This window comes from Carica papaya, chromosome 6, assembly GCF_054855325.1.
Source record: "Carica papaya isolate Zhongbai chromosome 6, ASM5485532v1, whole genome shotgun sequence".
NCBI classification, from domain to species: domain Eukaryota; kingdom Viridiplantae; phylum Streptophyta; class Magnoliopsida; order Brassicales; family Caricaceae; genus Carica; species Carica papaya.
This window is the reverse complement of record NC_142314.1, coordinates 27,873,532-27,885,596: the sequence shown is the minus strand read 5'-3', so window position 1 is coordinate 27,885,596 and position 12,065 is coordinate 27,873,532. Positions and strand designations below refer to the sequence as shown.

Below are 12,065 nucleotides of genomic sequence, written 5' to 3'. Positions count from 1 at the left end.
GTCGATGTTAGAGGAAGAAGTCTGGAGAAGAAGAAAACGCAATTAAGGGTTTTCTGATGAAGAATAAGAGGTGTGTAGTAGCAACCAAAACACACCATTTAATGAAACAATGCATTTTAGCTACTATATAGAAGTAGGCTGATGGAACATGGAATGCACACAGCCCATTTCCAATGGGTCTTTTAACTGTGTGTGTGTGTGTGTGTGTATACATATGTATAGTTGTATTAGGTTAAAAATATTTTTTTTTTGTGGTGTAGGTACATTTTTATCTCAGAGGAGGTATAAATACCTTGTTTTAACCCTCAAATTCTTTAAAATCTTATTTTTCATTCTCTTAACCCTGAAGATTCTCTCTCTTTGTTGCTGCTCTTCACTTCTTGTTTGTGTGTTCATCGATTTTTGCTTTTTTCTTACAAATTCTTACGACTTGATCGTCTGAAAAAATTAAAAATTTTCTTATCATCAAAAGAACATAAGTAATTTTTATAGAAAATGATAAAATCATCCGAATTAATAATAAAAAGATAAAAAAATTTCTACTTGAACTTTCAAAATGATAATGTCTTAAAAGTCCGATCTACTTCAAGCTAAAAAAATAATAAGATAATCAATATTCATATACGAGATATTCAAAAGTTATTCATATTTTTATTTAGATTAAATATATTAATTTCAACTTTTATTTATTATAAAAAGTATATATTATATTTCATTAAAAAAATTCATGTAGTTATCTTTTCATTGTTCAATTTCATAGAATATTTATTTTTACTGAATACAAATAATTATTTTATTGATATTTTTTTTAGTGAAAATTATTTTATAGAATTAGATATCACAAAAATACTTACTCCTATATTTGGTAACTCAAATAAAAAGAATTTTAGTTATATATCCTCACGTGATTAATTTATTAATAAAAATTGTTTGATGATTTATTAAAAATTAATCATAAATTTCTTGTAGTTAATTTATTAATGAACTAGTTTAATATGTATTTTGAAATTAATTATTGACAATCAACTAAATTTTTATATTTAATGTGTTTATATAAAGATTATCGATAATAGTCTGTTAATGAAATGTTAAAAATTAAATATGATGTAGTATAATGAATATTTTAATTTAGAGAAATAATATTTTTGTACCAAATACTATATACACCAAACACGTCGCTTTATATAATCTGCAAATAAATAAATAAATAAATAAATAAATATATATATATATATATATATATATATATATATATATATATATATATGAAATCAATCCTCTTCAAACATATAATTTTTTATAATTTTTTTTGATTAAAAATATTTCTCGAAATAAAATAATGATTAATGATTAATATCCAAAATAAAGGAAGTAGGAAGTTGGAGTAGAAACTAAAGCACCTTCTACTACCATCTCCTGGACAATCCATAGCCAGTCACCACCATGGCTATGAGCATTACTCCAGAAACAACTTTTCTCAAAATGGAAACCGCCAACCAGCGCGCCTTCAAATTCTTTCGAGTTGGCTTCTCTCCATTTCAACTCTATCTTAAATCCGCTCTTTCGCCAAACTCCTTCAATTCTCTCAGCTTTCCTTCCCAAAATAACACCCCTTCCGCGGTTTCCAAGGCGATGGAGACTGCGATGACGGAGCACCCTGATGAACCGGTCAGAATTGTGGCTCTCGTCGGGGAAGGAACCGTCAGCCCTCTAAAATCCGCCAAGTGGGAAGAGGTCATGCTCCACACTGTAAGTTTCTCTTTCTTTTTTTAATCAGATAATCGTAATTTCATATTTCTTTTCTTTCAAATATTTGGATTTTTTTCCTCTTTCGTTTGAATTTGAATGGAAGTATAACTGTCTTTTAGAAAAGGAATGAAATTAATTGTTTGAAGTTTATGTCATTTGACGACTTGGAATTACGAACTGATTTATGGCTTTTGCAATGGATGAAAAGAAATACGATTCCATTGCAAAGAAAAGAAACCTTATGTCTTAGAGTGAGTTAATTAAGGTGAATAGATAGATAGATAGTTAGATATCTACGTAAATTTATTGTTATATATGTCTGTTGCGCGTTCCAATTGTAAGATGTTGTTCAAGCCTTGTTTTTACCTGTAAGTAGGTAAAGAGACTGAAATGGATAGATGAAGGATATGAAATGACGGTGTTAAGTAATAAGCTATGCCGTTCAAGCGGCCTAAATTTGCAAAAGAAGCTACTTTATTCTACAGATATTTTGGTGATTGTTGCTGTTAATGATGAAGAATCGGTGAAGTGGATTCAGGCCAACAGCAAAAACATCCCAAACATAATCTGTTTTGACTCCTCCATGAAGTTAGTGAACAAGTTAGGAGGACGTTATGTAGAGAGTGAAGGGGCTTTTAGCAAGATACTGGGTTCCCCTGAACGCAAGGAATCAATGGAAGTGGTTCGAGCTGTGTCGGAGGCATGGAACCGGTATAATTCTGATGATATTAGGTTCTGTTTTTTGGTTATAATCAATGCTTATATAAGGCCGGTTCCTATCTTGAAGAACCTGAGATCAAAGGGTTTATCTACCCTTAGTTGCATGGTTAAAAACTGTGGGCCTCAGATATTGAACTGCCTTTTGGATCCCAACTGCAGGAAAGCTCTTCAGTGCTTGAATCAATGTAATCCCGTTGATCAGGTATGCAATTATCGTTGCATCGCCTCGTATGAGAACCCAAACCTGGAAGCATTTTCACTATGCGTGTTGCAGAAGAATAACTGTCTTGAATTGGATGCAAAGATCCCAGAAAGGCCTTATGTCCCTCCCATGGTTAAGTTCAGAGGGAGGGAGTTGTGTCATGAGACTGCTGAAGATCTTCTTGTCGGCTGGTTGGGAAGTTTGGATTGGAGTTGGCGTGTAATAGCGGGACAGAACCCGGCTTATGATCAGTTTCCATGTCAATACCAACTTTTCTATAGGGGGAAAGCAAGGGGTTCATTTTGGTATGAGCCCGTTTTTCAGGTCAATACTTTGGAAGGGAAGCTGGTGTGGAGGAGGAGAAAGTACAGAGTTAAAAGAGGGAAAATTCCTGGAACATTTTACTTCAGTGTATTGGATAATGGGGTTGTTTCAAATGAGTTTTGGACAATTGTAGATGTAAGTGATGATTTGAGCTGGGGCTTGTTTCATTACAGTGGGGCTGCTCGAGTTGCCGGGCAGTCTTACACTGGTGCAGTGCTTGTAAGTCCTGATGGTTCATATCCTAATCAGAAGAAAGTGAGTAGGAGATTAAATTCTGCTTTAGAAAGTAGTGGAATTAAAGAATGGGAGGTGTTTACTGTTGATAATTGTTCATGCCATAATCCCCCACTTGGAATTCCAGAAGGTTCAAGTAATTTGCATTGTAAAATTGACATTAAAGATAAAGACTGGGCTTCTCTACAGCAGTTTTCATAACCTTGTCAAGGAGAAATCACCAAATTTCTGTGTTCTCTGGTGAGTGCTCATCTCAATCTGATGTCTCTTAAAGGTGTATTTATATATTAGTTGTTTAGCTTATTTCAAAACTTGTTTATATATATATATATATTAGTTGTTTAGCACTTGTTCTCTTCTTTTCTCCAAATATGAAGCCAAAGATAGAGAAATCATCTGGATGATGTGAGAAATGATTAGTTGAACCATCCATTCCATCTCCACTTTCTGAAATGGTGTATGTACCCAGCCAATAAAAAAATTTATCATGTCATTAATTAAATTATTATTATTAATCACCATTTTATTTTTATTTCAAATTTTAAATCAATATATTAATGAAACTTAATTAGTCAACAGCTATAACACAAATGATATATTAGATGTACATATTTTATTCTTTTGTCAAATTACTTTTTTTTTTAGTTAAAGTCTGTTTGGTACTCCAAAATATTTTCAGATTTTCATTACCAAAATGTTTACTTGAAGCATGTTTAAGGTAAAAATATTTGATATATTTCAAATTTTATTATAATCGATTCTCTAAATATATTTCTAATTTAATTAATTTGCAAACATTTTTATGTCAAATCAATTTAAAATTTGTAATAAATTAATTTGCCAAAAATCGACCAACCATCATAGCGGTTATGAATAATTTTTGCCTAAATTTTATTATAATGTAACTTAAAAGAAAGACATGTGTTTAATTTATCATAAATAACCTCTTAATTTTTAAAAAAATAAAATCGTTTTTTTTTTTTTTCTTTTTTCCAGATGGAACATCGAAGCAGATGAAACCAAAAATTTCATTTTTTTTCTAAATTTTATTTAATTTAGTTCAATTTTATCTTTTCATTTAACTTCAGTCTGGTTTCTTGATCTCTCCTGAATTTTGAACTCCCTAAATGGTAAACTCCAGGAAAGCGAATAACATCTAATCGGATCGAAGCCATGTAGTAGAGTCAGATTTGGAAATCTAGGCTTTTGGATCAATGAAGGAAGAGCAGGCTCCCTGTCATCAGTAAATCAAGGAAGGTTGCATGGTTCAAAATAGAAAAATTTTACATCTATATAAATAATTGGTGGTGATCAATAGGATGAAAACAAGTTGATAAGTAAAAGAAAGGGATAGCCCGAGTGAGTTAGTGGAGAGTGTGTGGCCAAATACAAAGAAGAAACATAAGAATTGTTAGATCTTTATGATGCTTTGGCACCATGTTAAATCAAAATCTATTGATGTGATCAGAGTTTTCACCAAGCCAATTGATGTATTTTCTTGTCACATTCTTGTCCTGGAAAAAATGCCTCAACTGGGAGAGATGCTGGTTTCTCCTTATAAGGAGATTCCTTCAAGTGTATTATTGGAACCTTTTATATACCTTCAAAGGAATTTATCCTTCAACAATATAATCCCAAAATTGCAAGTCTATAGGTGACTCATCAACGACTAAGTTCTTTTAGAGAGTGTCAATAATGTAAACAACATTGCCTAAACCCAACTCAGATACTACCCTTTTGAGATTTTATTCTAAAAAAGATATGTCATTGGGAAGAGATGGCAGTCTCTCCTCATGAGTAAAGAGATTTTCCCAACTCTAACCAATATGTACATGTTATAGCCAAAAGAACAACTAAAGGGGATATTTGCCTCTACCTGTTTGACCTACATTCCGGATTGTTGTTGTCAAAATTTCATCTAACTCAAGTGAGTTATTGTTCTCTCCGAGTTTTGTGATGGAAAAAGTACTAAATTTTGAATATCAAATAATTAACATATATAAAATGTATGTGACTAAAATAAACTTAAATCAAATACAAACAGTTCAATATTTTCTTTATTGATTGGAAGGTATCCTATAAGACAAATTTTTGAATGTCATTACCTAGCCATTGACATTGGCTTATATAATTCAAAACAAAGATCGAAGTGGAAGAGAACAATCTCCAACAAAGTATCAATCTTCATGCATTGGATTAATTCAATAGTGAGTCTGCGTACTGCAGAGATAAACAGATTCTCCAGAACTAACCTGGCAATAGCATTTCTCCGACTTTATAAACACAATAGTATGTTGCCAGCACTTATCAAAATCAAAGGTAACTTATTAATATCAAACAAAAAGAGCAAAGCTCTTCCGCAGATACAAAAAAACAGATGCTTGTTCACTTCCAGCCCAAAAGCAGTTTTAACATTGAATCAGACTTCTAAAAAGCCATACGCTAACTTCAGAGAAAGTTTCGGATGTCCAAAGACTTCACGTCAGCCATTTCTTCATCTTTGAATTCCTCCCTGGAAAAGGGAAAAAAAAATGAAAACTATTCTTTAAGACTGGTGTCAATTGTCAAGTTAGACCACAACTATTCATCAATTAATAACAGACGGAGAGACTTGATTGACACAGTAATGCAGTAACCCTACTTTCAAGCTGGGTGACCACATAAGATCTGCATGTCCCAACAACTCATGCTAAGCAACTCATGCAAACCCAAAACTAAGGCAAAGATAACAGCATCAACTAGCAGCCATACATGAATAGTGAAGAAACTTAAAATAACCATCTAAACAACTATAAGATGGACCATGCATCTAAGTTTCCTATCCATCAAATCCTGAGCCCAATATCTAAAACAGTTCCACTGCAGTTCTCCACTACCTAGCTAACTCCCAGTCAAGATAGCAACATGTTTTGCCTTTTGGTATCAACTATAAAAAGAAAGGAACCATCAATATACCGCTTCTTCTGCGTTTCCATTGCTTCTTGAGCTTTCTTCTTTATCTCCTCCAACTGTGTCTTGGCAATTTTGAGCTCTAACTGTTCTTCATACTTGGGGAGATCTTCCTTTCTAATTCCAAGCCTAATAGGACAACATAAAACAAATTGATATGTTTTCTATTTAACTGAACCAATTTATAAAAGAGAAATCCAATGCAATCAAGATCATGATTACAGTTCTGTTAGTTATAAAATCTCCAATCATTCAATTCTGGATATAGATAGTAAGGTGAGCAAATAGAACAAGAATATTTTGATTGGCTCCCAAAAGAAACGGAAACGGGTCATTGATGTGGGAGAGATTCTAAAATACCGTTACCTTCCAGGATTAAGAATCAATTAGTCTTACAATCTAAAGGGACAAGATGTGGATATTTTGACTTTCACCTCAAAAGAAAAGGCAGGAAACAAGGAGAATGTTAATGAAAAGATGCTTACTTCTTGTTAATCTTGTCAAATTCTGCCGTAAGAAGAGCCATTCCTTTTTTGTCATTCCTCATCAGGGGCTTTTTAATTTCTTTTTCAACTTTATCTAAAGCATCCATCATCATAGCCTCAATACCAAGCTCATCGATAAGGCCCCTCCTGCATAAACCATCGCCAAAAAGGGCGAAACCGCAATATAAAGAAAATGGAAATTAAACATGCAATTATGAAAGATAAACCTTTGAATGTGAAAAAGAAAATTGAAAAGAAAAATGTTTAATATTGCATTATAATGGCGTGAGTTTCTTATTGAGAAAAGTGAAAAGCTGTGAGAATAAAATTCTCAGCACGACTAGGAAACTGTTGTAGCTCCTAATAAGATGCACAACTATGTTAAAGTGAAAGATGGCAAGTAACTTTGCTTGCCAGAGCCCATCCATATCTTAAACATAACATTTATATAGGAGTAAGTACATACTTGGTACGTATTTCCTGCAAGGTCAACAAATATGTTCGAGCATCTGGAATGCCTTTAGTTCGCGTTTGAATAGTATATTGAATTCGTTGAGACTCTGAGAACAAGTCAGCCCTGAAAGAGATAAAAATAAAATAGGCAAATTTATCAAAAATCCAGCTAGTAAAATTTCAGTTAAGTCCAAAACAGCAGAAAGAGTAGTGCTTCTGCATCCAACCCCAGCATTTTTAAATGATATATATTATGGCACATAATAGCAACCATGCTAATCAGGATTTATTTTATTCAAGTATCCAATCCTTTAGGATTCCATAGATGTTCCTAAATTATTATTAGTTTCCTGTTTGACTAGTAATAGTATTTAGTTCCTAGTAGAATTAGCATTGGCATGTATACTTCAGGAAATTTTTGTCTAATCCTATTTGGTAAAGGTTACATACGACTCTAAATAACTTTGAGATCATTAACAGTCAGAAAAATTACTCGATATCTTGGTTGCAAGATTTTTAATCAATCCTTTGGTATGATCTTAAGGACCCTAGGCTTGATCAGTTACTCAAAATACACAAGTAGGAAAAATTAATGCCAATTTGTCCAACATCAACATATTAGTAGTATCAAACAAATTCATAACATTTTTTTTCGCATGAATCAATAGGCTTAGAATGAAAGAGACAAAAGGAATGCACTTGTGAATCAACCAAACTAATTTGGTAACACTATCAATCAGAGATGTAAATGTACATAATCATAAAACTTAAAGATCAAGGTTGGAAATTAATCAAAACTTTAAAATTTCTTGAAACAGTATGCTGCTTCTCTCACAACTATAGGCATGCATTTGGAAACAACGGACTAAACAAAATTTACAAGCTTTCTTGTTCCTTGGTGACATCTAATACTGCTTATAGAATAAGCAGAGAGAAAAAGAGAGGGAGGGAGAGAGAGAGAGAGAGAGAGAGAGAGAGCCTTAAATTATTAATCATATTATAGAAACATCTAAGCATTTTCATCATTTTTACTGTTTACTCGAAATACTAAACGGAAGCAGATAAATGTTCCCATTTGACTTTGCAGTTTTGTGTTGAACTTGTAGGATTCTTTGTATTTGTAGTGCTGTGTGGAACTTGTACCATTCTGAGTTGCATAAAACAGCTTTTGATTGGTAACCAGTGGAAAATGTAGCAACATGAATACCCCAAACTCACATTCACATAAACTCTATGTTGTCCATTGCAACTCCAGCTAATCACTGCCTAAAAGTGTATAATCTGAACAATTCAACTCACTGTTCCCCAGGCCCATGATTTGCTCTCACCCAACCTCCCCATCCGCTAGAAATTTACCAGTTCTATTTGCATGTTTTACCCAAACTGCAATAGCCCATGATTAGTGAACTACCATAGTAAAAAATAACAAGGATGTAGCGCAGCTAAATGCAAAAGATATGTCAGACAAAAATGAAAAAAAATAAAACCAGAGCTTTTAGAATTACAACAAGTAAAAACAAAGAAAAGGTACTCACTTCTCCCTAACTGTCTTCATAACATTAGCATAGTGCGTAACAGCAGCTGGATCTTCTGGATCTATGGTGATCTTCTCCTTTCGAAGTACCCCCATTGCAGTCTCAAACTTCTTTTTGACATCCAAAAAGATGTTCTTCAACATCTCTTTTGAGCATTGAAAGTAATTTTTCAGTTACCATCAAGAAACCTTTTTAGAAATTAAACTTCATGCACATCAGTTATGTATGTTGTTGGACATAAAGCATCAACAAATAGTTACTCCTTCCAGTCACATTTTCATTCCAAAGGAAAAAATAGAACCATTCCATGGTCTTTTTTTATATGATAGTTCTATCAAACATGTGGGAAAGAGAAACACAAAAGGAAAATAACAACACAACTGTGGAAAGCTATCCACTAGTTGATTAGGATCGCAGTTCACCAACAACAGCAATTCTTCTAGATTATCATATAGCCACTAAATAAGCAAACTATCAGATTCTCATGCATTTCAGGACAAGTAGTTTGGAGAGTTTTTTTAAAAGACAATTTTTGAGGATTTTCCTTCAAAAAAATACAATTTTGAGATTATTCCAAGTAGTACTCCAACTGTCCCCTAATGTAAAAGTCAAATTTCACTATTCCTTCCATTAAATGATTAATTTTTTCTAATAGTAAATCACTAAAATCACAGAAAATTTAGATGCTCTCATGGAAAGTATATAGGATTCTTTTGATATACATAACAACAAATCAATGGAACATTTCTTTCAAAAAGAAAAAAGCAGTCAACTTGATTCCAAAACATAAGAAAAATGGACTCTCAATATGGGGTTTAGCCATTTCATATTAACCCAAAAGCTTAGATGAAGAGAACCCAGCAGGTCAAAGATATATAAAATACACAACACAAACATGTGATATATGATTGCCAAATGTTCCATATCCGTACCAAGAAAGGGTAATACATACATTTTTAGTACATAATGTTATTATTTTTAAATTTTCTCAAAAGAAATAATAAATCCAGTAAAAAAAAACAAGGATAGATATACTCATCCACTAACCATCTCCCTTAAGAATAGAGGGAGCAGCTTCTTTGGCATAGAAACAAACTGGAATAGCATGCTGCTGATTTAAAAGGATCCCACTGCCATACAACTGTAAAATCATGAAGGAAAAGGAATTTGAGAAATGTTAGGGGAAAAATCAAACTAAAGGAACGAATGCAAGCAGCATGAAATGACTTCACATTATTGCAAAATATAACAGGTGGAAAACACATTAACCATCTCACAACATTAACCCAATGTTTGCTTCCTATTTTCTGTCAGAATCAAAAATGGGAGTAGGAAAAATAGCATGAACTGCAAAAGCTTATCGTTTTGTATCCTCTCTGCCAAAAACTTCCCCAGGAAATCTCAGTACCATATCTTCAAAATCAAGCATCATCTTCTTTTAATAGAGAAACCGCAAATTCCCCAAAAATACGATAAAAATAGTTTAACCAAAATGAAAAGTTAATCCCTTGACCTAACGAAACCTCTCCGCAGCCGTCTTAATTCTACCCTTAAAAAAAAAAATCAAAGAGAACATCTGAACAGAAGTCGGCATTCCTAATCTCACGGGGAGTTGCAAGAGGATAGGAAATGTGAAGATCAAACGGGGATGATGGTAAACTCATCCCGATCTGGCACAGGGAAGGAGCATTACCTGTTTTGATTTCGATAAAAGACGAGAAGAGAATGCCATGATCGGAGATTCTTAGACTCTCAAAGGAGAGTAGTAGCTATTCAATAAAGAACGACAAGATTAAAAAACTGGTGCTTGGGGGGTGTTAGGGTTTGGGCTCAGGGATCGACATGCTATCATCCTTGAGGAATCTTAACCGTCAGATCTATTTTAACAAATCCTATCCATTCAAATAAATAAAATTAAGTGAATTGAAAAGTTCCTTTAAAAAAATGAAATTGCTTTTTTTAAAAAACTTCTTATTCACTAATTTTATGTTAATTCTGTTAATTTTTTGTTACCCTCCAAAAAACTAATCGTAATCATATATTTAATTACTTTTGTCCTTATTATGACTAATATGATTTCTTATTTAATTTTTATTTAATCTTTAGTATGTAAATATAATTTTATTCTCTTTTATGTTTAAAGTTTGTTACTTTTTTATTTTTAAATAAATTATTAATTTATTATTTTTATTTTATTATTTCTAATTATAATTTATAAGAGAACTCAATTAAATTACATTCATCTATTTGAACAATTAATTTTAATTAATAATATAATTTATTACTAACAGTGATCAAATTAACTAGATTTTATATATTTTATATATTAAGTAATAAATATCTTATACTAACAAAAACAAAAATTATAAAATTTAGTAATAATTATGTCACTGTTAAATTCAATGTATTATTTAAACTTATAAACCTAAAACTATTTTTACATTTTTAAGAACTTAATTCATTAACTAGCTTGATTACAAAATATTTTCTTAAGTTATTGAACATATAAGTGCTTAAAAAGATGTGACATCTTTTGCAAAACTAGATTTCTTATTCACTTTCTAAATAAAACTTTTTAAAGAAAAAAAAAATAATGTGTGTCACATATTTATAACATCAATAAAATATTAACAATACATTCCAAATAGTTTAAAACACAAACATACATGAAATTCTAATTATTTAAGCCTAAGCTCACAAGAGCATATGCACACTTCTTACCTCTAGTTTTGTACGGATAATCCACACTTACTATATATTCACATGCATGTTGAACATTTCTCTTATAGATGTTTAAATGAATAATTGTATTGATATTTCCACCGAGAAAACTTACAATTTTTAAAGTATCAGATTTAATAATTACTTTTGTCACATTTTTCCTCCTTATAAGATTAAGGCCCTTCATATACACTCATCAATTTAGTGTGTAAAGAGTTTTGTGGTGCCACAAAGGCTTTCAAGCTAATGCCTCTTGTTATCTCATGTAAGAAGCCCAATATCTTATTTTTCAATTTTAAATACAAATGGTAACATCCATATTGATCTTATGATTCACGAGGAGGAATCCATCTATGGCTTTTTCCCTTATTGGGGGGTGTTTCCATAAGGAGCTAGATCTATTACTTATAATAAAAACGATAATTCAAACCATGCCTTTGATAGAATTTATAAACATGAAAAGGGAACATTAAAAAAAATAAATTTGTTTCTGGTTAACCATATTCACTAATTAACAAATAGGAAAATTTGGTGATATATAGGTTTGTCCCCAAGCTGATGTTAAACATAAATATTATGTTTAAACTAGGCATCTCATATCATGGAAAAGAAATTATTATGATTGCTACGGGGGATAATGCTCTTTCAAAACTTTCCTAAAAGCCCAAGAACGTTACATGCACCATTTGTTTC

The 12,065-nt window shown here is 32.0% G+C and overlaps 2 protein-coding genes across 4 annotated transcripts; one reads left to right on the top strand and one right to left on the bottom strand.

The window, feature by feature from the left end:
- Positions 1-1,360: 1,360 nt before the first annotated feature.
- LOC148253474 (violaxanthin de-epoxidase-like protein) lies at positions 1,361-4,714 on the top strand. Of its 3 annotated transcripts, none has more exons than XM_088222318.1 (3): positions 1,361-1,749; positions 2,126-3,469; positions 4,371-4,714. In XM_088222318.1, the coding sequence occupies exons 1-2, from the start codon at positions 1,444-1,446 to the stop codon at positions 3,428-3,430; spliced, it is 1,611 nt and encodes a 536-aa protein (XP_088078444.1). In that variant the 5' UTR covers positions 1,361-1,443; the 3' UTR covers positions 3,431-3,469; positions 4,371-4,714. The 3 variants fall into 3 exon arrangements, with proteins under 3 accessions (XP_088078444.1, XP_088078445.1, XP_088078443.1); XM_088222319.1 differs by lacking the exon at positions 4,371-4,714 and having other exon boundaries at positions 2,126-2,460; positions 2,629-3,744; XM_088222317.1 differs by lacking the exon at positions 4,371-4,714 and having other exon boundaries at positions 1,362-1,749; positions 2,126-3,744.
- A 680-nt stretch (positions 4,715-5,394) lies between these two features.
- MGP1 (MALE GAMETOPHYTE DEFECTIVE 1) lies at positions 5,395-10,504 on the bottom strand. Its single transcript, XM_022039827.2, has 7 exons — positions 10,345-10,504; positions 9,699-9,792; positions 8,652-8,796; positions 7,130-7,240; positions 6,664-6,810; positions 6,185-6,307; positions 5,395-5,741 (listed from the first exon to the last, which is right to left on the bottom strand). Exons 1-7 carry the CDS (start codon positions 10,381-10,383, stop codon positions 5,678-5,680), a joined length of 723 nt encoding a protein of 240 aa, XP_021895519.1. The 5' UTR covers positions 10,384-10,504; the 3' UTR covers positions 5,395-5,677.
- Between the last annotated feature and the right edge of the window lie 1,561 nt (positions 10,505-12,065).